Raw genomic sequence first — 27,299 nt, forward strand, 5'->3', positions numbered from 1 at the left:
GGGCCTGTACCATTGACCTTCTTGGTAGAACATCAGTTTTTATTTTTATTTTTTTTGGCTGCGCTGCACGGCTTTCAGGATGTTAGTTCCCCAACCAAGGATTGAACCCACGTCCTCAGTGGTGAACGCTCAGAGTCCTAACCACTGGCCCACCAGGGGATTACTGAACATCAGCTTTTAAACTTCTTAAGAAAAGAAAGAAATTGTTATTATTATTTAATGAGGGATGCTTATAAATTTTTTCTAGAAAATATTAAAAGCTGACAGAAACAAATGAATTAAGAACAAAATGAGGTAGTGTAAGGCATTAATAAGTTACATTGTACCTGGTTTTATCAGGCAAAATTGTATACCATTTGGTTATGATACTAAGAAAGGATCGGCCCCAAATGACGTAAAGTGCTTTAATCTTCCTGAAATCTTTTTTGAAGCAAGATAATCTCGGGGGTGGGCCCAAGCATCTGCATTGCTAACCAGTGTCAGGGAGCACCTCTTATGTGGCCCTGTCATAATGGATCGTAATTATCTAAGCCAGGGGGGACATCAGCCTCCTGACAAACGTAGTTTACAGCTCCATATGCCTGTTTATCAAATGTACTCTCTGCGGGAACAGTCCTGGCTTTTAGAATATGGGCTGTCGGTCCGTGGGCCTAGTGAAAGAAACATTATCATCTTAGGTGAGAGACTTTGATTCTTCTTAAAAATCAGTCTTAGAAATCCAACTTTCCAATGGTAAGGTCCAGAAAAGTTCGGTAGTTAATGGTAGTTAATGGTAACAAGTGCGTAACTCTTGGTAACCTCAGCCTTACTCCAGTGTGTAAGGCTCCTTGAGTGCTAGATGCAGAACCACTGTGTGCTCTGCCGGCTCTTTCCTTTCAAAGTCCTCATTAAGGGCTTCCCTGGTGGCGCAGTGGTTGAGAGTCCGCCTGCCGATGCAGGGGACACGGGTTCGCGCCCCGGTCTGGGAAGATCCCACATGCCACAGAGCGGCTGGGCCCGTGAGCCATGGCCGCTGAGCCTGCGCGTCCGGAGCCTGTGCTCCGCAATGGGAGAGGCCGCAACAGTGAGAGGCCGGCGTACCGGAAAAAAAAAAAAAAAGTCCTCATTAAGCTGCTGATTCAGGATTGTAGCCTCTGGCTTCAGTTATTTTTTTCTGGCCACAGTTGAATTAAAGGGTGGAGGCTGAGGTTTATAACTTTCTCTTTACACTCTTCACCTGTGGTGGTCTTTTGGCTGTGAATCCAGACGATAGGAATGAAAGAGTGTTTCTGACCTGCTGGTGTTTCTTTTCTGTTTCCGGGAAAGGTACGTGGCCTTGTTGGGACAGTCATTCATTCACTCACTCACTCATTCATTCATTCATTTGCTCAGCAATGCTTACTTAGTGTGGTGACAGGACTCTGATTCCTCTCACTGTGTTAGGTGTGAGACTCACAGAAGGAACAGACACATTTGTGCCCTGAGTTCAGCTTCCAGTGATGCAGTGACATAGATGTGCAGATAACTGCAGTGACACTGAGGAGAGAGGTCCAGGCGGAGTGGCACGTGGCCGGAAGGACACCAGTTTCTTCCTGGTGGCATCAGAGCCAGCATCACAGAGAAGGGGGTGTCTGAGCTGAGGCCTTCAGGCTGTGATGAGTTGTGTCACTTGCTGGTGGGCCTGTGTTTTCATAGTACTTTGGCTCATCCCCGGGGAGGGAGCCCAGGGGGAAGGGAGAGGCGAGAGGGAGCAGGGGGGCCAGGCCGCGTGCGTGGACACCTGTGCCGCCGGAAACAGTCCTCACGCCCGGCGTGCATGTTTCATCTCAGACACGCATGCCTGTTCTGCTCACGTCACACGTGCGTTCCTCTCACACTTGACAGTGCTTCCCCTCACATATAGTACGTTTCCTCCCACACGTGAGACACAGGTCTTCTCGCATGTGATGTGCATGGTTCCCTACATGTGTGCCACATGCTTCCTCCCTCGTGTGACACGTGTTTCCAGAGGCACCTGCCCCCGGTAGAGGATGCCCTGCGGTGGGGGGAGCATAGCATCCCTATTTCCTTCTGTCTCCAGAGGAAGTCCGGTTGTCCCTCTGGTTTCTGACAGTGTTGCTGTTATCACACGATTACCACCTGCGTTTTAAAATGATGAGGGCCTTCTGGCTGACTGCCCCTGTCTCCTTTCCCCTGTCTCCGGCTTGCTTCCCTGCAGTGAGGGTGGACAGGGGCTTCCCCTCTGTGTCCTCTCCCGTCAGCGGTGTCGTGTGGGTCCCTGTCTGGCAGTGCTGTGTGTCTGTCATTCCCCTCCTTGGGACGTACTCCCAGCCGCCTCCAGCCGTGAGTTGGTGAGAGAGAAAGATAATGATGGGGGTCCTGGCCTGTGAGCCATGGGGGACTGAGGGCCAGACAGGGAGTGCAGGCAGGTGGTGTCCACTGCGCCCTCAGTGGACAGGGTGGGTGCTATTGGCCCCATTTCCAAACGGAGGGGTCGGCTCTAGCAGCCACGCGGTTTCTCCCTGGGGCCCTGCTGAAGCGCGGCAGGATGACCACCAAGCCACCGGCTCCCTCTCCCCGCGTCCTCCTCGCTTGCACGCGCCGTGAACTGTGAAGATCGGCTGGGCGAGGGCGCGTCCTGGACACTTGTTGTGGCGCCCCCACGGCTGATGCCCCTGTGGGAGGAGGTGCCGCCCCTGCCCCGAAGAACCTGCAGTGCCAGCTGTGACAGTGACAGGGGCATCACGTGACCTCAGCCCAGCTCTGAAACCCCGCCCTCCGGAGCTCCGCCCTGCCTGGGGAAGGAGGGGTGGCTGGTAGGGTTTCTGTCCCCCTCCCCAGCTTTGCCTCGGGCCATCAGCTCCTCCCTGGCAACTGTTAATCCCTAGAAAGCGCCCCTCCCCTGAATCAGTGCTACTGAATTCAGCCCGGCTGTTCTCGTGAAAATTTGAGGAGCTGTCACAGTTGCTGGCCTTTCTTTGTCTGATGAGCTGCTTTATTTTCTGTGCCTTTAATTTTGCGCTGCCTGTGTTTGCAGCAGGACGGGCACTTCTGGAGCCCTGGTCTCCCCTGAGCTCCCCTTTGTGAGAAGGCGGGCCCTCCTGGGAGGCTGTGCGCCTCTGGCCCAGCGGGAAGCTCTGGCAGAGCCCAGGGCAGGGCTCTCGCATCGCAGGGCTGGGTCGCTTCTGCACCCTGCTTTCCCTGCAGAATCTCTCTGCATGTTGCCTCTCCCCTATTTGTCGCGTAGATGGTGAGCGCCAGGGCGACAGAGAGGACCACTGTGGCCGCCTTCTCTCAGCAGTCACTGAGAAGGCCCACATCCCCAAGGGGCTGGCAACGCAGCGGCCTTCTTTCCCCATGGCTCTTTTCCTTTGTAATCTTTTTTTTTTTTTAACGTGTCAGCTCGATTGTTCTGTATTTGTATTTTGACCGAGGACAGCTTTGCTCATGTGCCCTCTCTGCCTGCAGGTCCTGTATTTGGCCACCCTCAGAATCACTGGAGGCGTTTGTTAGAAATTCAGGTTCCCAGCCCCACTCCAGACTGAGCCTCCATTTCTCCCCCGTCCCCCTCCCGTCCCCCTCCTCCTGCCCCGCCTCCCTCCCCACCCCGTCTCCCTCCCTCCCCCCCATCTCCCCCCCTCCCCCTGACCCCCGCCCCATCCTTCCCCCTCCTTTAATGACTACAGGAATTTATGCTCCTGTTAAGGAAGCATCAGGAAGAGCTGGGTTTCTGGTGAGGCTGGATCCAGGGCAATTTCTGGAAGCGAGAAGGGAGGATCCTTAACTTTCCCCTGGAGGCGAGCTTTCGCTTTTTCCTTTCCAATTTTACAACACTTTTTTTTTTGTTTTTGAATTTTTAAGAGTTTACCTTAAGTTCAATAAGAAAAGAAGCACACAGAGGGCAGCGGCCTGGAGTCACGTGCTCCAGTGATGGGTACTGTGGACAGGGACAGCTTTCTCTGAACCCTGATTCTGCGGGAAGATGAGGGGGCTTGATTAAGATCATCTTTACAGGCTTCCTAATAAGTTTTATAACTCTGGCTTCTAAATTTTTATAGTGTCATCTGTGCCCTTAGCCCTGCACTGGTAAGTCCAACTTTAAAATTTTAATAATGGTAATACAAAAGATATGACCTTGAGCTTCATTACAAGCTGTTGGACGCATTTTCCAAGCTCAGCAATTGCGTAAAGAATTTAAAGTAACACTTACACACTACCCAGACAACCACACATCTTCCCCACCCTCTGAGCCAACACTGAATGTTCTGTCTTTTGTGCCCCCATAATCTTTTGCACTCACCTTAATCGTAGTGTTTTCTCCACTGTAGTGCTTGTTTTTGTAATTGGCCTGTAACTGCATATGTTTATGCAACAGAACATTGCTGTGTACGTTGTGTGAGCTGGGCAGAGGGTGGTGCCCTGAGGACAGGCAGTTAAGTTACCGTCTCTTTCTTCCGAGTCAGGAGCTGCCTGCTACTCTTGCTGCCCTGTTGCAGTGCAAAGCCCAGTGTCGGGGAGGGTGGGGTATCCCGTGCCCCGACGGTGTGGAGGCTCTTAGCACAGGCTCTGGAATCCCATTTCTAATCGAATGAACCGTGATACTCCAGCTCTGTAAACCTTGGTTTCTTCCCCTGTAGTCGTGGCTAATAATGATAGGTTATCATATTATCACAGGGCTCTTTTTAGGATTAAAGGAACCAGTGTGTGTAAAATAGCTCGATGCCTGTCGCATTTTGCATATTAGTCATTATTCTTTTGATCCCTACTTGTTTGTGGTGATGATGTCCTACCGTTCTCTCCGAGCGTACCTGGATTACAACATCTCATGAAGATGTAGCCTTTGGACCTGTCCATGAGCCTGCTGTAGGTGAGGACATGGAAGAATGCTAGGACTCCCAAGCTTAATGATGAAGGTTAAGGGCCATAGTATCAGACTATCAGGTTAGGAGAGGTGGACCTGTTGGGGGGGGTCTTGGACTCCTCCCAACGCCCAGTCGTCTAGGGCAGAGGCTGACTTGTGTGTGCCTGAGCGGGTAAGAAACGAGCCCAGAGGAAGACCAGCTGGGATCACATACTAGAGCCTGTTTGGACCCCGCGTGCTTCTGGTCTTCACAAGAAGGAATAGCCTTCCCCAGACGGAGCAGGTCCTCCAGAGGAGCGCAAAGTGTGGGCACAGAGGTCAGAGGTCCGGTGGAAGGACGGCTCCCAGCCAGGAGCTGCAGGTGTGCAGGGGGGCTGTGCGCTCACCTGGCACCTGGGTCCACAGAGCCAGCAGAGGAGGAGCCAGAGCTCTTGTGCTCCCCCGGGTGTTGGTCCCGATGTTTCAGGGTACTGCAGAGGGAGAGCTCTGGGGAGAGGAAGAATTGTACATTTAAGTGCCTCATTTTTAAGTGTTCACGGATTTTCTGATAAGGAGGAAACGTCAAATACTTAAGAAAAAAATTTCCTGTTCACCCTAACAACACAAAAATTCTGCCTGATTTTGTGTATTGCCTTTTAGTCTGTGTTCACAGATAACTTTTAGAATGTAGAAGCTGTCCACCAGGAGTATTTCCAGACCCACTGTGAAAACTACATTGGGCTATGAGTCCTGGGAGAAACTGACTGAAAGTAGTTTTAAAGATAAAAACAACAGTCATGGTTTTTAATCTCCCTCCCCCAGAGAAGGGCGGGAGCCAGTGTGTGTGCCCCCCCACTCCGAGATCAGCCCTGCACGACCCCTTGGTCCCAGCAATCCCAGGAGCTTTGTCCCTTCTCCTGCATTGTATTCTCCGGGACACTGAGGCTTGGGGTCACACAGACTGTAAGTGGGAACGGCGGGATTTGAATTCTACTCTGAGTCCAGAGCGACCCCTTAAGGTACCGGGGGTTGTTTTCACATGAGGACACTGTACAAAGGAAGCAGCCGAGAAGAGAGAGGCCCTGAGCAAGTGCAGAGTGGAGATGCTTCGGGTGTCATGGAAACAGTTTTTAAAATATCATTTAATGTTTGACTGCAAAGTAGTGCATATTAATCATGAGAAATGTTAAAAATGAAAACAAACCACAAAGAAGTAAAGGAAAAGCCGCTATAATCCCACCACCCAAAGGTAACCGGTTGCTTTCTGGTTCTCTCATTCAGATGTGCTTGCTTTTTAACAGAAAGCGTGTGGTGCGTGTGTGCGGTTCTCTTACTGGTTCTTTTCCCCTTGGATATATGTTACGGACCCTCTTCCCTGAGACTAAATAGTTTTTATAGTAGAATGGATGGCTTCATAGCATTATATTACAGTCAAGTACTACAGTTTATTTGAACAATTCCCTGTTGCCAGACATTTAGGTGGCTTCTAATTTTTCATTATGACAATCAGTGCCACAGTGAACATTCTTGGATATAAATCTTTGTGCAGATTCATGACTACAAGTATAAATTTATTTTTAAAATGTTTAATTTTATTTTTTCCAGTGACTTGACTGTTGATAAGAGAGTGAACGTGGACATCATTTCCATTCCTCTAAAAATTATCCAGAAAAGCATGGTGATAGCACATGTAACTTTTCGTTTAGTGGCTAAAATGTCATGTCGTTATAATCAATGTTATATGATCAGAAGCATTGACAGCTGTTGGCTTTGTTTTTAAAAAGAGGTTTAAGATGTGCTAACACGCAGTGCTTTCTCACCCCTTCCTGCCTCATTTCTTTCCGACGTGAGTTAAATTGTGCCCACTACAGAGTGGGCAGAGCAGGGCTAAGACTGGGCCTCATCAGGCAGCAGTGCCCTGCCCTGTTCTCCTCCCACAGCTGTGCAGCAGGTCTGGGACAGTCTTGGCTTGGTGGCACCATCCTGGAAGACTCTGGCCCTGGCACCAGCCATGGCCTAACCAAGCGAGGCGGGGACGCAGCTTTTGGTGTCTTGTCTCTTTAGGAGTTGATGTGGCAGGGGGCAGGGTTCTGTAGCTGCAAATCGTAACAATACTTTGTGGGGATTTCACACTTGTCTTAAGTGTATACTGTTAGTGTAGTAAGAATAACTGTTAAGTAAAGATGTGAAAGATGCATTTGATTATTATTCCTGTAGTCACTGTGTTCCATGAAGTCATGTGGAAACTGTGTGAGGTTCTGACATTCTCTTTCCTTGTGTTTATAGATCCACATCATAGACTTTGATGATGAGAATAACATTATAAATAAAAATGTGCTCCTCCATCAAGCGGGTGAGATCTGGCACATTAGTGCCAGCCCTGCAGACAAGGGAGTGCTGGCCACCTGCTACAACAAGAGTGAGTATCCCTAGGGGTCTGTGTGCGCCCACTGTTGGGTCGGCCCGTGATGCATAAGATGTTCCAGTCAGGGAAGTGCTGCGTTCACAGAGAAGCTGTGATACTGTGGGTAAATGTAGATTATACTAAGCGGTTATTGTAATCCAAAGCCTAAGAACTGAAGCTGGAATCATGGCAGTTCCAGGAGCGTTGACCCCGGGGAGTGGGAGTGATGTGCCCGAGGGTCTCCACGGGTGGATGTAGCTGCCCTCGTCCTTAATTAACTGCACCCTCAGGAGGGCAGCTGGACTTGCATCTTTCTCATCGCCTATCAGTATGTGTGATAGCAGGACCAGTGAATCACAGCTTCTCGGTGCACACGCGTGCTGTATGGTCACGATCCTTCATAGGCTTCTGCCCAGCCTACCGTCTGCCTTCCCGTCTCTGGGACGTTTTAACGTTTGTGTCAGTCCAAAGTCTATGGTGCTAAACTGGCCACACGACTTCCTTAATTGTTGTTACTCTGTCGTTGTCAGTAACTAGCATTCAGATTCTGGCTTTGGGAGGAAAGGAGAAAGGAAGCACAGAGATGTGGGCTTCCACACAGAGCGTCTAGAAACTGTTTGCTCTTGAGGAATCTTGGAATTGATTTTTCTTATAAATAGCAGTGTTTAAATTATGTCTGTTTATTGCAACATGCAACCCCCCCCTGCAAGTCAGTAGAAGTCTGTACTATGATAGATGCACGCATGCGTGTGCACGTGTGCACACAAACACACACACTCTGGAGTAAATATCACAGTGGCCTTGTAAATAACTACAGAGAATTGGATTAACTCACAACTTACGTTTATAAATGCAGGTGAGAAAACCTCCCTCCACACCTTTTTTTCCTCCTGCTGAGGAGGGAGGGCGAGTAAGGCAGCGTTAAATCCTCTTGCACAGCCCAAGTAGGCACTACTTGCAGACAAAAAACTTCTTGCAGAGTTCTGTTCTCTGTCTTGAAAAATGATAGTGAATTTGCTGTAGGTTAAAGTAAACTAGACATTCGAACTCCTTTTCCAAGCAAGCCACACACCCATCTATCCTAGCTTATGTCTCTGTCATTGGAGGAGCAAGTGACAGATGTAGCTTGTTCCAGATTATCGACAGGGATCTATAACTGCTGTCAATCAGACTTTAGCCATCACCTGGATTTTTGTGAAAATATGTTCTCAGAGTCCAGGTGCTGGCAGGGAAGCTGTATTAGTAGTAAACTCTTTTAGAACTTATTCTACGTGGATGAAGATTAAAAAAAAAACACTGTAGCTTTTCTTTCTGATAATTTTACAAGAAAACGCATCACCGTGGAAGCAGAACGAGGGCACGTGGGTGGGTGAGGCTGGCTCCGTGGGGCCGTGCGGCCCAGGGCCGCGGTGAGTGTGCACGGCACCGAGCAGATGGTTGGGCGGACGTGGGACGTGGCCCCTTTTGGAAGCTCACTCACACAGTTGTGTGTAATCACTGCTCAGAAAACAGTTACGGATGGAATCGGCTGATTTAAACTGAATTGAAAGACTGGTCTCTGGGATTTCACAAGATGTGGTGAGTTTCTTTGGAATGAGGGTGCCGAGATGTCCGAGCAGATGAGCAGGAGACCCAGGCCCAGATGCCACGGATGCTGAGTTAATCTCAGTGTTTGCGCCCTAAGTGGGGAGAGCGCCGGAGACCAGGAGGCGAATGTGACCCCTCCGTGCGAACCTCTCTGTAGCTCACGTGTAGTTAGTGAGGCCCAAGGCCATGGGACTGCACAATCACTGCACGACGGTCCAGTGATTTCTGCCAGATCATCCCCAGTTATTTTCCAGCATTTCCCCGTCAAGGTGGAGGTGGGACAGCGGTGAGGAGAGGTGGCCCCACCAGAGATGGGCAGTGGGCCCTGCTTCCCAGCCGCTTCCCAGCTCTCCATCCTGGCCGCCCTGGTAGCATCTGGCGATTTCGCCTGTAAAATGGGTGCAGTTCGACCCACGCCTTTATTTGGAAGCAAGGAGCGAGGAGGGCTCAGGCTGGGTGTGTGAGGGTTTGGGGGGCCCCGGCAGCCCAGGTCTTCACGGGCGCCCGGCCTGGTCCTGCTGAGTTTCTCTGGGAGCGGTGGTGGCCCCGGCCTGGCACAGCCCGCAGGGTCCCTCAGGAGCACCTCAGCCCTGATGCCCCTCCAGCCGTCCCACCACCACGGGAGCTCCTGAGTTTGGGGCACAGAACCTTCAGGGGTAGGCGCTGGGGTGCTCGAGGCCACAGGATCAACGTGCTGTCTCTATCGAGCGTACCGAAACCGTCATTTATAGCCTCCAGTGGGTGTCGTGGTTCTGAGGGGAATGCAGACTCGCCTGCATCTCATGACCACCCGAGACGTGCGGGGACCTTTCGGACAGCACCCCGATCCCTTTAGGCAGATGCGGGCCGGTCTGCAGGTTTCCGTGCAGGATGGACCCTCTGCCTGGCTTAGGCGTGGCCCGGGGAGGGTGAGGCGGGGCCTTTGTTCTAAGCGGACGGAGGCTCCTAGTGTAGCAGGAAAGACTTGGCAGTGACACGGCCCTTCCCCGGCACCCCTCCGGCAGGCAGCCTCCCAGGTCCTGGCACCGTCTCCTGCCTTCACCTCCCTGGCCAAGTCCAAAGACCCTGGACGGATGGGCTGGTGTTCCTGTCCTTAGACAGCCTCCTCTCACCTCGGCCTCGCCCTCCAGTTGGAGGATCCCCGCCTCTGTCCCCGCCTGACCCGTGGAATGAGCCACGGCGGCGCCCTAGGCCCCAGTGGGGTCCTCTGAGGGGCTGGGTTGGGGCATCGGGGGAGCCCGGCTGGTCCCAGTGCCCTGGCTGGTGCAGTGAGCCGTGTCTTAGGCCTGGCCCTTCATCTCTGGCTCTGTGCCGTGCCCATGTGGGACGGTTCCGACGACGGGAGGGAGGCGCGCCCTCTGATCACTCTGAGAGCTTGTCTGTGGCCTTCAGTGGTGGGGGCTCCTCCTCCTTTTAAACACCAAGCAGAGCCGAGGTATAGCTTCGCCTGCCTGCCAGTTCCTGGGTCCCCAGAAGGAGCCAGAGGCCGTGAGGGCTTCAGTGGTCTTGGTTTTCTGTTTCTGCTTTTGTTTTTTATTGGAGTATGGTTGATTTACAAAGTTGTGTTAGTTTCTGGTGTGCAGCAAAGTGCTTCAGTTATCCACATCTATCTATCTATCTATTCTTTTTCGTATTCTTTCCCATTATGGCTCATTGCAGGGTATGGAATACAGTTCCCTGTGCTATACAGCAGGTCCTTGTTGTTCATCTGTTTTATATATAGTAGTGTGTATATGTTAATCGCGAACTCCTAATTTGTCTCCCCCACACCTTTTCCCCTGTGGTAACCATAAGTTTTTTCCTGTGTCTGTGAGTCTATTTCTGTTTTGTAAATAAGTTCATTTGTATCATATTTTAGATTCCACATGTAAGTAATATCATATGGTATTTGTTTTTCTCTGTCTGACTTACGTCACTTAGTATGATAATCTCTAGGTCCATCCATGTTTCTGCAAATGGCATTATTTCATTCTTTTTTCATGGCTGAGTAGTATTCCATTGTATATGTGTGCCACATCTTCTTTACCCATTCATCTGTCAGTGGACACATAGGTTGCTTCCACGTCTTAGGCTGTTGTAAATAGAGCTGCTATGAACATAGGGGTGCGTGTGTCTTTTCGAATTAGAGTTTTGTCCAGATGTGGCCAGGAGTGGGATTGCTGGATCATATGGTTCCTTAGTTTTTTAAGGAACCTCCATTCTGTTCTCCATAGTGGCTGCACCACTTTCCATTCCCACGAACAGTGTAGGAGGGCTCCCTTTTCTCCACACCGTCTCCAGCATTTGTTATTTCAAGACTTTTTGATGATGGCTATTCTGACTGGTGTAAGGTGGTACCTCATTGTAATTTTGATTTGCAGTTTTCTAATAATTAGTGATTTTGAGCATCTCTTCATGTGCCTATTGGCCATCTGAATGTCTTCTTTGGAGAAATATCTATTTAGAACCTCTGCCTGTTTTTGTTTTTTTTTTTCCTGTACTCGGGCCTCTCACTGCTGTGGCCTCTCCAGTTGTGGAGCACAGGCTCCGGACGCGCAGGCTTAGCAGCCACGGCTCACGGGCCCAGCCGCTCCGTGGCACGTGGGATCCTCCCGGACCGGGGCACGAACCCGTGTCCCCTGCATTGGCTGGCAGACTCTCAACCACTGTGCCACCAGGGAAGCCCCTCTGCCCGTTTTTTGATTGGGTTGTTTATTGTTTTGATATTGTATGAGCTTTGTATATTTTGGAAATTAAGCCTTTGTCGGTCTCATTGTTTGCAAATATTTTCTCCCATTCCGTAGGTTGTCATTTTGTTTTGTTTATGGTTTCCTTTGCTGTGTAAAAGCTTATGTTTGATTAGGTCCCATTTGTTTACTTTGCTTTTATTTCTGTTGCCTTGGGAGACTGTAACAGTCTTGGTTTTAATGGATTTTGCCACTTTTGGTTTATAGAGTTGGTTTGGTGAGTGACGACTTGCATTTAAGCTCATGACAGTCATTACAGCAGAACCGTCCCTGCTCCATCAGCAGCCATGAGACTGGCAGTAGCTGCAGTGTGTGTTGCTGGCAGTGGGTGTCAGACACTGTTTAAACACTTGGAGGAGCACCCGCTCATCAAGTTCGCATTTTATTGATGAAGAAACTGAGGCATCGGAAGGCTGAGTGACTTTCTCAAGGTCATGCGTCTGGTGGGGTCAGAGTTGGGATTTGAGCGTTGGATTCTGGTTCCGGGCGGTGCCCTTGACTGCCAGACAGCGCCTTTTCAGTCGGAGTTCCACACGTGAGAGGGCTGTTTAGAGCCTGCTGATCCATCCTGAGGCCACACCAATGTAGTACAAGTTTCTGGCTTTAGACATTCACTCCCATTTCATATTTTTAAATCATTATTTCTTGGAGTTTCTGTTGTGCTTAAGACATTGCAGTAAGAGCTGAGGGTGGGAAGATGTGAGACTGAGTACCGGGCTCCGAGAGCCACAGCACATCCCACAGGGCAGGTGCAAGACGACACTGATGGCAGCCCGTTCAGTGGGCGCAGCTGGAAAACCGCGTCGGGGTCCTGTCCTCGAATGTGTAGTCAGAAGTCTGTGCCGGTGCTGCAGCCAGGGCACCATGGAGGGCAGGGGGAGGGGGCAGGGGAGCCGTGGCAGATTCAGAGCCCGACCCCGGCCTGGTCCCGCCGTGAGCTGCCCTGCGGCCGGTCTTTGGCCATCTCCCATAAGTGAGGGTGGGATTCACTGCCGGCTCCCCTGTCAATAATTGCCTGTGAGAACAGTTAAGTTTTAAGAGGAATCAGTATCCTTTGGGCTTGTATGATGACTCCCCAAAATACGGCCCAGGGTGACATGGTGGGGCTTTGTTGAGAGGTACGTGAGTGTGGCTTCTGTCCGCCACGTCCCTCGGGTGATGTTGGGAGCCCTCCCCGCTCGCGTGTCACCGTTCCCATCCTCCCAGACTCCATGGGTCACCTGAGCAGTGAGGTGCTAAGAGTCCCTCTAGCTGCCCGTCTAGGGGTCTCCGGTAGCAGCAGATCGGAATGCGGTTGTTTCTGTTCACAGCTGCAGTTTCCCATTGATCTCTGCGTCAAATAAGAAAATAGCATGTTTTGAGTTTAAATGGTTACTTTGTGAAAATAAGCAAAGGGAGGAAGTAGGTTTTCCCGGGAAAAGAACGATTTAAGGCCCCTCCTTATGAAACCATAATTCTGAGATAAAATGGTTGAGGTTTTTCAGAAGAATGGCATCCCCGAGGAGCAGGGAGAGAAACTAGAGTCCACGACACTGTCGCCTGCTCTGCTGAGTAGAGGAGGCCCGGGAAGGACCCTGCCCCGCACGCCACCTGGTCTTCCCCCAGCAGGTGGGCTGCGTGCCCCCAGCTGACACCGACTTTGTGTTTTCTGTGCAGATGTGGAAAGACTGACGCCTTCTTTCAGGGTGTAGGTGCTCAGCTAGGCAAGGGCAGAGGTACGTTTTCTTATGATCCCGGTGCCGAGGAAGAGTGTGTTGAAAAGAAAGAGGTCAGGACATTCTCCGGGGGGAGCAGTCTCTTTGGGGAGCCCCGAGGAGCCCTGCGCCGGGTCGGCCCCTGGCCCTGCAGACATGGGAGGTCCCGGCAGTGCCAGCCCGTCTTTCCTTCTCACACCAGGCCAAGAAGAATGGGCTTGGGGATGGAAATGGTTTGCACTCCAGTTAACACTTACAGGTTTTGTGGGCTCTCGTTTTTTGTGACTAACAAAGATAGAACTGATGGGCCTCTCTTCACGGGGATAGCTGTGCGCTGACCAGTGTCAGATGAAGCTGATTTCACCGGGGGGTGGGAGCCTGGTGGGTCTGCAGCTGAATGTGTGCCGTGCGTGCGGGATGCGTGTGCTGCGTGAACGTGAGGGTGTGTATTTCGTCACATCCTCTTCGGTCTGGGGTTCAGGTGGATGTACTTCACTGGGGTCACTTTGTCTGGTGAGCGATGGGAAACCAGCCACGTGGAATGTTGACCACGGAGGCTGTTGGTTGTGATTTTGGGGTCAAGTTACTGTTTTGTTCCAGTGCTGTTTCCTTCAGGGTATGGATGTGATGAACTCTTTTTTGCCAAAAACTGCGCATGTCGTTGCTGCCTGTTCCCATGAACAGCTTATCTGTTAGTGATGAGTATGAGGTGGCCTGGCAAAGAGAAGCACCCTGTACCCACCTCTGGCTCATGTGCCACTTGCCTTCCCACGAAGAGGAAGCAAAGCTTCTGGACGGCCTGGACAGCGGGGTGCAGGGGTGAGGTGCAGCCCATCAGAGGGCCTGGCCGGCATCGGGGAGTGGGCTCGCCCAGAAGACTGGGCGCGAGGCCCCTGCTTCATGGCTCACGGCGCTTACTGTGAAGCCGTGCACTGACGGCGGCTCTCACCGCCACTGCTACCGTCCTGTTTCACCCATGAGGGAATGTGCTGGGGACGCTGACCATGACACCTGCCCTTTAACGCTAAGCTGCCAGGCACCAGCCCAAGCGTTATGTGAACTATCTGGTTTTCTATTATTAGAATTTCTCCCAGTTTATTGAGATATAGTTGACATGTAACATCATGTTAGTGTCGGGTGTACAGTGTAACGATTTGATACCCGTACGGTTAAATGCTCTTGGCGGCTTTCAAATATCCAACACGGTATTGTTAACTATAGTTGCTGTGCCGTACATTACCTGCCCAGGACCCATTTATCTTGCAACTTGAGGTTTGTACCTTTTGACCCTCTTCACCCAATTCTCCCACCCACACCCCCACCTCTGGCGACCACCCATCTGTTCTCTGTATCTGTGAGCTTGTTCTTCTTTTTTTTTCCAGATCCCACATACATGTGGGATCTTTCTCCATTGGACTCATTTCACTTAGCATGGTGCCCTCCAGGTCCATCCACGGTGTCGCTGATGAGGATGTCCTTTTCACAGCTGAATCATACTCCACTGTGTGTACTCACCACATCTCCTTTGTCCATTCACGCATCGGTGGATACTTGGGTTGCTTCTGCATCCTGGCTATTGTGGGTAACTCTGCAGTGAGCATGGGGTGCACCAGCTATCTAGATTTTAGTTTAATCCTGCTTTATGTGCACTTGCCCAGTGAGGACTTTGTTGCAGTGATTTACAGGCTGGTGGTCCTATTAGCAGTGGAGCCGGGATTTGAATCTGTGCAGCTCGGCTCCGGAGCACCTGACCCGCAGGGCTTCAGGCTTCAAGGATGTTGTTTCTGGGCAAGGATTTCACAAACATTCCTTGTTATAAAGATGTTTTCTTCCTGTTGGTTTTTGTCATAAAGAATAGAGATGTAATGGCCCCCACTTTTGAGTGATGTTTGTAATAATGTTCAAATATTGGGGTTTAGAGGCCAGTGAGGTCACAGATCGTAACACAGGCCCCCGTTACCTCTTTAGAAGTAGATTGTATTTTATAGACCCAGTATTCAGTTGCTCGTCCCAATGTCCCAAACCCACTGCTCTTATTCCTCTAGGCACCGAGTTGTGTGACACGTGCCACATGCCCAGAATCTGTTTTGCCTTCTGAGTTTTGGATAGCAGGTGAGGAGAGTTCTGACTGCTGGGGGTGCATCTGAGCCTTGCTGAATTCATCAGGCTCCTGATTTTGGGTACTGAGGGCTTGGGCAGTGAGAGCTCAGACCACAAGGGCCGCCTGCGTTGTTCTCGTGCAGTCATCTGATAGAAGTTAGATGGAGTTCCAGAATGGAGGGGAGGTTTCTGATTAGCTTCTTGTTTTGGAATCAGATCCTGGATTGTTTCTTACACTCCCGACTGACCTCTTTGGATCCCATCTGTATTGTTTCTCTGTCCTCACTGACTTTCTGTAGCACCTGCAAATTTAGTATCATATGGAAATTTAATTAATGTGCTGTTTACTGCTCCTTCCAGGTCACTAATGAAGATGTTAGATAAGACGTGGTCCCCAGGGCTCCCCACCAGACACCTCCTCACAGCTTCACACTCTGTCCTTTATCAGTGCACTTTGTTTATGGTCCTTTCTCCAGGTTTCAGGCTACGAGGGGGTGCTTAGACAAAGCCCGGTTTGAATTAATTTTTCCAGTAAGACTGTAAAAAACACTGTGCCAGATTCCTCCTTCAACTCCAGATGTGTTGTTGGCTGCGTTCTTCCACGGCGTGGCGGTCTGCTCTGTGCCCTTGGCCCCCGCCCTCTCCCCCTGCCCGGCTCTCCCCGGAGATGCAGGGAAGGGCCCGCCAGCTGCCCGGCTTTGTGAGGCCGGGACCCCGTCTCGAGGTGGTTCCTTCCACGGTGCTGTGCCCTGGCCACTGTCTCCATCTGCCCTGGTCTCTGCGACAAACCCCACAGACGGTGGTGTGAACAATAGAAATGTATCCGTCACAGCTCTGGGCTGCGGTCTGAGATCCAGGAGTCGAGGGCTGGTTCCTCCGAGGCCCCTCCTCTTGGCTTCTCCCTGGTTTCCCTCTGGGTCTGGCTGTGTCCTGAGCCCTTTCTCTTATGTGGATGCTGGTCCTGTCGGATCCGGGCCCCACCCTAATGACCTTATCTAACCTTAATCACTTCTTTCAAGGCCGTGTCTGCCAATATAGTCACCTTCTGAGGTGCTGGGGTTAGGGCTTCAGCATGTGAGTTTTGGGGGACACAGTTCAGCCTCTAAGAGCTGTGGATTCTTTGATTCGTTGATTTATGTGAGAGGTTTGGGGAGGGGGTTCTATCCTGATTAGGTTCACAGGCCGAGGGGTGAGTAACCGGCCTCCATCGCTCTGCACGTTCCTGGTGTTTCAGGAGTAGATCCACCCATCGGGCCGGACAGTAGGCCTCCCTGCACACGCTTTGCGTTGTGATTTTGACTAGAGGTGAGACCTGGAAGGCCTGCCATCTATTTTAAGGAGGCATTTTCTCCGACTTGCTCATGTTGAGGCTGTTTGAGATGTGGCTGGGAGGGGTGTGGCCAGGGAGGGCGTGGCCTCGAGGGCCGTGGACGGGAGGTGTGGCGGCAGGCACTGTGCACGCGTCTGTGGACAACTGGGCTGGGGTGGTGACGACGCTTGTGCGCTGGGTCCCCAGGAAGAGAAGGATTTCCTGGGTGGAAGGCTTTTCAGGCTGGTGCTGGGTGTGGGGAGCAGCCACTGGAAGGGCAGGTCGGAGTGATGCACCCGAGCCCCACAGCCAGGGGGGTTTTGGGGTCAGATCTGCATTTTCACGAGACCCCTGAGGGACGGGAGGGGACGGAGAAGGGGGCCGTGACACTGAGGGCCGCAGGAGGCCCTGCTCCTGCTTCTCTGTCAGCGTCATTCATGTGACTGTGTGGTCCTGTGACTTGCCAGACATAAAACCCTGTGAAAATAGTCTTTAAAAAAAGATGCGAGTACCCTGAAATGAGAAAAGCCTTCTCGATATGCTGGTGAAATTTCAGGAAGACCAACACAGCCTCTTTAAAAATAAAAAAAAAGAAATAAAGGTTAGCCCAAGATGGAGAACAAAGGTAGAAAGACGCGCACAGGGTGATGAGTTCGGGCTTTTAGAAGACTTCCATGTAATTGGCGGCCAGGTTCGCTCATCCCGAGACCCCGTGGAGGAAGGGCTGGTGACTGGCAGCTGGTATTACCGGCAGCGGAATCAATCTCGCTCCCCCGCGCTCGGGAGAGAGCATCCCACATTAGGATGGGATGAATTTTTCAGCAGAGGAAGGTGAAATGTCAGGAAGACTGTAGATCACGCCAGCGCAGGGTCCTTGGGAAATTAGAACAGTGAAAGGCTGACAGGGTGGCGGTGATGAAATACGGCTGCCGCATCCATCCTGCTCTCCTGGTGAGTGAGCTGAAGAGGGATGGACAGACGGACGGCAGCCGCGCCTTCCAGGGCCCAGCATCTCAGGCCCATCGCCAGGCCTGCAGTTCGGAGACGGCCCAAGCTGTTGCTGTGACCGTGTGTGTGTGTGTGTGTGTGTGTGTGTGTGTGTGTATGTGTGTCGGGGGTGGGAGTGGGAGAAAGCCCCAGGAGCCCCATGGCGCCTGCTGACGAAGACCCCAGGGTAAGGGTGAAGGTCAGACTCACCCTCCCTCCCCACCCCCCAGGAGCCCACTACCTCCTCTCTCTTCCCGTTCAGGCCCCAGCTTGGGCCTTCAGTTCTCACCTTGACGGCTATAATTTGACTCCCATAACTAATTTTTCTAAAGCACAGATGCAGGCTCTCAGCTCTTGCTTCTCAGAAGCTGGCAGTGCTTTCCGCGAGCTGTGCGGCCAGCCCAGAGCATCACCTTTCAGTCGGGGCCCTGGGACCCTGTCCCGGCCCTCCCGTTTATCCCCCTTGTCCTGGAGCACTTAGGGGCCCTCTCTGGGCCGCCGTCTGCACCTGTGAAGTGGGGGTGTAATTATGGGATCGCGGTGCCATGGAAAGGGCCGTCCCACCTGTCCCACGTCCTCTGTGAGCTTGCCCCAAACTGTCCTCCTGTCCCACTGCACGGTCCAGCGCCAGGGCTCCACTCATGCCCCGTCCACCTGTACTTTTCCAGTTCTCTGGCTGGTCTCCATGCTGATCTCTCCGCCTCAAGCATCCTTCCTCCAAATCTCTGCCCGTCACAGTCCATCTCACCCCGAGCCAGCCTGTCCCCTCCGGTGCGCTGGGCTGTGTGTTGGGAAAGGGCTGAGGCGAGGTCCCCGTGGGTGGTGACTCCTGGGTGAGGGGATGCACAGAAGACCTGTGGAGAGGGCACAGAACCGTGCATGGGAGTGTGCATGTTATTTTAAAATAAACATGCGTTATTGCTTCCAGAAATGAATATGCAAGTGCATGAATCATCCTTGGTTCCAGAGTGAAACCTCCCTCATTCCACGGGAGGCTTTAAGGACGGCACATGCCTCTGGGTGTGAGTGTATAGCAGAAACAGGGCCCACAGAACTCCGTACCTTTTCCAGTGGCCCCTGGGCTCTGGTGAGACAGGGCAGGCAGGTGAGGCTGGAGGTGATGAGACCCGAGGTACCAGGGAGACCCCACGGGCACCAGGGCTTTTCCACCATCCGTCCCGAGAGCTCAACCTGTCGCCATTAGCAGGCCTTTCCTTGGAGTATGGAGGCAGGCATCCTGGCAAGGGGTCACCTGCGAACGGATCTGTGTGCCTGGTACCACCTGCCAAGAGCTGTGGTCAGTGGGTGCCTTGGTGGGGTCGGCTGTCAGTTCATCCTCAGCTAGTGCTTCCGGGGAGGGCGACGGAAGCGGGGCTGCCGGGAAGGTGGGGGGCTGTCCACATGCCCCCGGTCTCCGCTGCAGCTTGGCTGGTCCTGCCCGGCCCTCCGCCTGCCCAAGCCCTTCTCGTCCCTCTGTTCCTTCAACATGCATGTCTTATGGCCCCTGGTTTTAGGCACGGCTCTGGCCATTAAGGATATGAAGATGGACGGGGTGTGGACCCAGCCTTCAAGGGGATTAGTCAGTAGGGACTTCCCTGGTGGTCCAGTAGTTAAGACTCTGCGCTTCCACTGCAGGGCGCATGAGTTCGATACCTGGTTGGGGAGCTAAGATGCCTCATGCCGCACGGTGCAGCCCCAAAAAAAGAAATAGAAAACAAAAGGGGATTGGTCAGTAAAGGAGAGAGAATCCCGAAGCAACGGCCAGAATACGAGGAGGAGGTGGTGGACGAGGGTCTGACGGGGGTCACGGGGTGGTGGGGCCTTCACGCGGAGGTGCCCTGCCTGCCCTTCTGCCCCTGTGTCTGCCCGAGGGGGAGTTGGGGTCCTGGAGGCTGCTTCCCGTGGGGCCCGGAGGGGCGGGCTGAGCGGAGCGACGGACGCAGCAGACGCGGCACCTGCCTCTCCATCAGTTGACTTGTGTGTCTGCCGTGTGGCCGGGCTTGTGACTCGTGGACCCTTGGTGCTCTGAGGGGCGCTTTCTGCCCCTTGGACGTGAGGCTGCTTCATGGGGTGCAACTGGCTGTGCCCATCGTGTGCGGTTCCTGGCCTTGGTGTCGGGACTCGATTGTCATGGCCCTTCTTCCTGAGATCCTGTGGTTCCCTCCACCTTATCTGGGCCTCACCTATAATCTGGGGATAAAACTTCAAGTTTAATAGTGCGTTACAGGTATGCACTGAAAAAGGTGAACACGCCCTGAATGGCAGAAGTTAGCACTTGGGAGGATCATGGGAAGCGGGGGTTGGAATCTCACAAAGTGTATCCTCAGGGGATTCCTGAAAAGGCCCATAAGTGGTCCAGAAAGTGAACTGGAAAGAAGCCTCCCCGCTCAGTGGGGACGTGGCCTGACTGCGGGTTTCTCTTCTGTGAACACAGTTCTAAGCCACAGCCGCCTGAATGTCAGTGCCACCTTAGCCTCTGTCCCCGATGCCTGGTGGCCTTGGAGGGCCTGTGGAAGTCCCTGCAGAGGCCCCAGCTCTTTTCATGGAGGCAAGACCCGGAGGGCCCGGGGACTCATCTTCAGGGTCGGAGGAGGAGCGGCTGTGCCTTGTGGCCCGAGCAGGGCGCTCGCTCTCGGGCCAGTCGGTGGGAGCTGCAGGGCGAGGAGTCACAGCGGCTGTCGGACCAGAGACCGCGTGGACACCCCTGAAGAAGTCAGGTGTCCGTCCCTGGGGGTGTCCGGCGGACACTGGTGACCACACATACCCACGCTACAGGGGTCCCGGGTCTGGTGGGTGACTGGACCTCGTGGTCCTTCAGTTCCTGTCCAGCCCTGCAACTCTGCGAGTTCCGCGTCGTGCCATCCCCTGGGCGTGACGGAGGGTGATGGTTTGGGAGGCGTGTCTACCCTGTCCTGAGGCTGGAAGAAAGAGGTGAAACGTAGAGAGTATCAGGTGGTTTCTGGATCTCAAATACTCAACTGCCTCCTGTGCTCAAGGTGTGAACAGAAGCAGGTCCTTGGCCTCCTGGGATTATCTGTAGCTAACCACCCACAAAACAAAACTAAACAGTGTCTGTCATTAATTTCTAAAAATCTCTTTTTAAGATGTTAAAACAAGTAATTTCCAGGTCCCAAAATTGTGGAAAGCGTGTTGAATTGGCCAAATTCAGTAACTCATGCCTTTGGTAACTGACCTATGTCAGAATCACCAAGTTGCTGTCATAGGAAATTTATGACACTGAAGAATTTAGGGTCCCTGCATGAGTTTTCCATTTGCTTTTGAAAGAAGAATCAATAAAGAATCTTACTTTATTATCTTCTTTATAACAGACTCCTTGACTGTTTTACGGGACCTGATCCTAGATGGAATGGCACCAGGATAAGAACTGTATGGATTTCCAAAATCTATGCACGTTTTCTGTAAAACTCTATGTAAATGTCAGATCCCAGATTATTCATCCAATAGGGAAGACTTTTTCTGTATCTAAAAGAATTTTTCTGTATCTAAAAGATACAGAATTAGTAATTAGTATATTTTTGAAAATCATAGATTCTTTTTGAAAATCAGACTAATCTGAGAGTGTATAAGACAAGACCAAGGAGAATAAAATCCTTTGCTTCTCCTGGTCTGTCAGCAGTTAAAGCACTGAAGGCCAAGAGTCTCTCCCTGTGTGACCTGACGCTTGTGCAGTGCCATGCAGCTTCCAAAGCACTTCTCACGCCATTTCAGCTGATACTTCTGGTGTAGACATCGTCGTAGAACCAGTTTTATAGGTAAGAAAGTTGAGAGGGATTCATTTGCTCAGGGTCTTGTAGTTAACTCTATCACAATCAAGTTTCCAAGAGAAATCTGCTTTCCCCCCTGATTATTTCCCCCACTGTATAGAAAACGAGACTGATTTATTTGAAAAAGAAATCTGATGCTTTGTGGGGGGAAAGAATGATAAAACATTTAGTAGTGTACCAAAGTTTAATAGATAAAAATAAATTTTAAATATTTATATACTTATGAGAGGCATCGTACCCAAGTGCAAGTGTACCCTACAGATTTTTTTTATGTGTTCTATGTAATATAGTACAAAGTTACTCTAAAGTTCAGATTAATTTATTATTTTAAAATTATCAAGACTTTAAAAAACGTTTGAGGACTTACTGGTATTTTTCCTCTTCCTAACGAAAACATTAAGAAGGATTTCTACAATATCCTATTCTTTGGAAACTGTTTGTGTTCTTCAGGTTCTAGGCAAGAAAACATAACAAACACCTATTTGCTATCGTCAGTCTTCAGTGGCCCCTGAACCTCTGTTCTCCGACCTGGCTCTGAACTAACAATGTACTTCTAATCTCGTCCCCGTTCTCCGACAGAACATGGTGGTCTGCTGCTTGATGCCTGCCCTCAGTGGATGCTATTACCTGTGTGCATAGGGTGGTGGCTGGGTCCCCCCCGCCCCCGGTCCCCAGGGGGCTGTGCTAAAGACAGAATATTCTAGAGCTTGCCTGACCTCCCAGCGCAGTCCAGTTCAAGGGAGCAGACTTTTCCAAAGATGTGTCTGTATCGATGCTTTGATCCTCTCCTGGTTTGCCTCCACCATTTCCGTCACAGTTCCCCTCCAGCTAAAAAGCAGGATGGGTGTTATGAGACAAGGAGGGAGGTGTGAGCGGATACATTTCATCTGCACGCTCATGGGAGCTGTCTGTCCTGGGGGATGGGTGTTATGAGACAAGGAGGGAGGTATGAGCGGATACATTTCATCTGCGCGCCCATGGGAGCTGTCTGTCCTGGGCCAGGGCAGGCACCGGCCACGGGGAAGCCCCTCCCTGTAGTTTTGGAGGTGAGTTGTTTTGTAGACGGTATATATAGTTGGGGGGTGTGTGTGTGCGGTTTATTCATTCTGCCGATCTTTTAATTGATGTGTTTAGACCATTTAATTTACTGGTGTGTTAGGGCTGAAACAGGCCGTTTATTATCTGTTTCCTGTTTCTTTGTTTCTCATTGCTCTGTTTCGTTTTCTTACCTTCCTGTGGGTTACTTGAACGTTTTGTAAAATCCCATCTTGATTTATTTATGATGTTTTGAATCTACTGCTGTGTATTGTTTTCTTGGTGTTTACTTTAGATACTACACTCCACATACATAACTTGCCAAGTCTACTTCCAGAGAAGTACAGAAACCTTCTATGCAGAAAGGAGAAAGCTTCTTTGCCCTCCCCACTTAAAAAACATAATTCTCTTAAGGTTTGCTCTACATACATTGACATCAGATGTGTTATGTTCTATATATGTATATATTTTTATCTGTTTGGTTTTTGTTTTTCTTTTAGTTAAAAAAATATGAATTTATTTTCTCACATGGTCCGCCCTCTGAGCCACTTTACCTTCAGTGCCACCTGCCCTCATGCTCTGGGGCTGCTTTAGCCATTCGGGTCGGCGTCGCTGCCTCTGCGCTTGGGGACGTTTCCTTACGGCAGAGTTACAGAGTTAGAAAAACCGGAAAAGTATGGCAATTCAGAAAGTCTTCATTTTAAACCATGATACTGTTTCTGCAAATCGGATTTGAATGATGGGGTTTTATGATAATTATTCTCCATTATTCAATACAATGTAATTACATAAGATTAAAAAATTCTTCCATTTAAAAACAAGCAATAACTATTTAGTTGGGTCTCGTACTTGCCTCGTGTTTCCGTCTTGGCTAAATCACACCATTCCGAACCAGAAGGAAAGCCATGTCCGGCAATGGGATGGTGGGCTTGGACAGCAGAGGGCGAAGCTCTTCTGGGATCCCGACCGTGGTTTGCATCACTTGTCTTACATTGTTTCCCTTGTGCTGGGGACAGAACACTCAGAAATCAAGGCAGGGACCCCTGACTTATTTGGGGCTGCTCATCATCTTTTGAATGGTTTTCCTGCATTTGGGGGAGATTCCTAGGTGATTGTCCCATTTCCCTTATGGAAATAACCAAGTTTCCAGTGTCCCTTGGGGCAGGGACCCAGCAGGTGACCCAGGCTCCTCGGGTCAAGGTGGCCATGTCGGGGGACAGCGGGGGCTCCCACTGTCGCCGGTGTGGGGCTGCAGAGCCGTCAGCTGGGGGCTGGGGGTCGGCGGCAGCAGTGCTGTGGCCTCCAGGTGGGAGCAGGTCCCGGCCTGGTGTGGGCCGGCCTCCGCGATGCTCGATGCTTGGGTGACTGTGGTGGTTCCTGCTGGGCCGGTCCTGGGTATGGTTTCCAGCATCGCCCAGACGAGGGCCTGGTTCTCCGTCATGACCAACGACGCGCCCTCTTGTTCATCTCTTCTTTCAATCAGCAGGGTTGGCTTGGTGGGCTCAACCGGAGTCTGACAGATGTGCTGTGTCGGTGGCGGGAGGCCCCACCCCGGGGGTGGTGACGTCAGCCGGTGGTGACAGTGACTGCTTCCCGCAGCCGAGCTGGGCTGTCTCCAGTTACCACCCCAGGTCTGCAGGGGAGGAGGCGGAGGCCCAGCCTGTTCCCCTCCCGGTCGGGCCACCCAGGCTCCCACGTGCCAGCTGCCTGTGCGCCGCGTGGCCCTCGCTGCGTCCGGAGGAGACCCCGGCCCGTGCGGAGCTCACCGTCGGACAGCGAGGATGGGCCCTACCTGGTGCCCCCGCGGCGGTGTTGCCTGGACCAGGGATGGGGGTCGGTTATGAGCCGGGGCTGCGCGGCCAGCACCAGCTCTCCCGGTGGCGACCACTCGGCCACGACGCAGACCTGCCCCTCCTGGATGTCCCCTCGTCGTCCCTGTTCCTGCCTCCAGCATCCGTCGTTTCCCAGGCTTCTCGGGACCAGCTTCCTGTGGCCCATCATTGGGCTGAGAAGACGGTCACGCAGAAAAAACTCAGGGACCAAGAGGAAAACGCTGGGCCGGGAGGAGGACGGGACGGCCCGGCCAAGCTGATGGCCTGGATTTAGAGGAGGGAGGCCTTCTAATTCCTAAAGCCTTGGAGATGACAGGTCACCATTTACCACTCGTGTTGGAATCGTTCATTTTCGTGAGTGACTTGAGACAGGTCCTTCTAGGAAGAACCGAATCCTCCGAAGTGTTGGTTTTTATTTTTTTCTCTACTTTAAAATCAGTTTTCCCTGTGATCCGGAAGTGCGGCGCCGTCCTGATTCCCCAGCAGGTGCAGGATGTCAGGCAGGGGCTCCCTCCACCCCTTGGATCCCCCGTGCTCCCACCGGACGCCCCGGCGCCCGAGTTGGACTCCAGCTGATCGAGTTCAGGGAAATTAGTTTCTTTTGCCCTGTGCCAAGAAGTTTCTAAATGCCTGGACCCACAATCCTCCTCGAGTCACTGGGGGGTTATTCTATGCGGGGGTTTTTCCTTTCCTTTTCACCTGGAGAGTCCGTGCAGCCCGTGTGGACTCAGGAGCCCTATTAGGAAGTCCTCTTGGGTTCTGCGCTGTCACTCCTGGCCATCTCCCCGCCCTCCGAGCTCCGTGCGGGTCATGTGAGGTCCTCAGCGGCTGCCGCTCCCCCTCCTTGGCTCAGAGTCAGGGGTTCCGACTGAGCTTCTGCCTTTGTCTTTAGTCCCTCGTGTTCCTCGTGGAAGCGCCCGCCACGTCCAACGCCCCAGATGCTTTAAATGGTGAATTTGAGTATCCGAAGATTTCAGATTGTTCATCATTCTTTGCCGCTTGTAACTTCGTTGTTGTCTAACCATCTTACTGTATCACTCTGAGCTTACATTTGGCCAGTCTTTGAACTGAAAGTGAGAGGTGTGAATTGTCAAACCGATATAATGTGGCCAGAAATACTTTCCCAAGAGTTGTTTGGTTTTTAAGCTAACAGGGTTCAGGTGTGTTCGCTCGAGGGCCTGCAAGGCGTCGTGAGCCTCGGGGTGATTACCAATCACTCGGAAACGAGCTGGCCCAGCTGGAAGGAGTGAGCGTGTCCCCGGACCCAGCGGCCTGGTCAGGAGGGTCCCCACCTCCAAGTGGCCTCCCCTTGGCCATCCGTGGGCGAGTCTGAGTGACGCGCCTCTGCCTGTTGAGAAAGGGGCCCTGTCTCCATCGCGTTCACTGCATCTTGCTAGGAACCGAGTTGCTGATCCCAGAAGGGGTGCTTAAAAAACGAGGTAATGTATCATCTTAAACAGAGTAGAAGCCATACATCCCGAGGAGTGCTGACCTCTGCTTGTCCCAGGAAACCACCACACCCCGAACGCTGTGGGGACCCGACTGAAGTTGCTTGAAATTGATTAAGTTAGCTCTCCTGCCCTCTCAGACTTCTCTCTCCGGACCTTGTACGGTATTCCTGGCTCCTCGTGGTTTTGTCCTGCTGGGTTGCCCTTCTCATTCATCAGGATGGACTCGGAGGTTTTCCACTTTCTGAAAACTCAAGTGTGCCACTGAAGACCAAGATCTCGTGTTGAAGGATAGTTAGAAGGATGTTCCGGGGCTTCTGCGGGAATTGCCGCCAGTTACGCGTTCATAGGCTTTGTTTCCTCGCTCATTGCTGCGACCTGTGGAACACGTGTTTCCACGGAATGTATGCCCTGGTGACACCTGGCTTACAGACACACCATCGGAGCGCCAGGCGCTTGTATGACGGGGCTCGCTACCTTACTCCTGACGTAAGTGGGTGACATGCAGCTTCCTGTTTTTGTCTCTGAGTGATTCTTTCTTCAATGGAGCTTGGTGTTGGCAGGCAGGGGCTGTGACAGGGTGTTGGGTGAGTTCACAGGGTCCACTTGACCTTGACCCGTGGGAAGTGGTTAGAACATGCTCATCGGAGCGTGAGGGGGGGAGGCAGCCCTCGCCCATTGGTGACGCCCGGGCAGGCTTTCTAGGGACCGATTCCGTTAGTGTCAGGAAGAGACGGGAGTGCCTGGAAAGCAGAGGACGCTCTGGCAGAGTTACCTGAAGTCAGCCTTTCACACGTGTCACCTGCCCTCTGGATACAAACAGAAGATGCATATGTCGTGGGCAAAACTGTCTTTTGAACTGACCGAACAGAACTTTGGAATTTTGACATTTTTAAACTACCTTAGCGTAACCCGGGACATTCATGTGAAGACTGAGAGGTGCGTTTTGCTTGAGAGTCCCTGGGTTTTGGGTACAACTCTACGGAATTGGACTGTTCTCACTGCTAAGAATGGTACTTCCTTGTGGCTCCCTGGTCATTTGTGATCCAGCCGTGGTCGCCCCACACGGAAGCTTGCACTTTGCCTGCCGCGTGCTCCATCCTGGTGCTGGTGAATTGAGGGTTTTAGTCACAAGGTGCCATGGGGACCATCCATCTGACTGTTCCGTTGTGTATTAGTGGGACTTGAGCCCCGAGCGCCTGAGGGGCTCCAGGATCACCCACAGTCAGAGCTGGACTGAGCTGGGGCCCACGTCCTTTTGGTCCCTGCTCGCTGAGTGACATCTCAGGGACACGTAAGATTTCCTGTAAGCTCTCAGGACGTCTTTCATGATTTGGCAAAACCAGAGAAGAGCTGGGCTGCAACCGCTCTCTGTGTGTGTGTGTGTGTATGTGTGTGTGTGTGTGTGAGAGAGAGAGAGAGAGAGAGACAGACAGACAGACAGAGACAGGGGGAGAGGGAGAGAACATTTCCGTTTCTGAAATTGAAAGCCTGTGCACAAATGGTGTTTGTAGTGGGCTGTGCGGTAAAGCTAGCAGTATGCTTTGCCCACTGGGGAAAAAAAGCGAATATG

General features: G+C 51.9%; 1 protein-coding gene across 3 annotated transcripts in view; it reads left to right on the top strand.

The window, feature by feature from the left end:
- Positions 1 to 27,299, top strand: part of EIPR1 (EARP complex and GARP complex interacting protein 1) — an 88,287-nt gene that overhangs the window by 5,225 nt on the left and 55,763 nt on the right. For all 3 annotated transcript variants that reach the window (XM_030844463.2, XM_030844461.2, XM_030844459.3), the window contains one exon: positions 7,106 to 7,238. In XM_030844463.2, the coding sequence (XP_030700323.1) occupies positions 7,106 to 7,238 (133 nt within the window). The remainder of the gene's footprint in view (positions 1 to 7,105; positions 7,239 to 27,299) is intronic.

The sequence above is a fragment of the Globicephala melas genome, chromosome 12 (assembly GCF_963455315.2).
Source record: "Globicephala melas chromosome 12, mGloMel1.2, whole genome shotgun sequence".
Taxonomy (NCBI): domain Eukaryota; kingdom Metazoa; phylum Chordata; class Mammalia; order Artiodactyla; family Delphinidae; genus Globicephala; species Globicephala melas.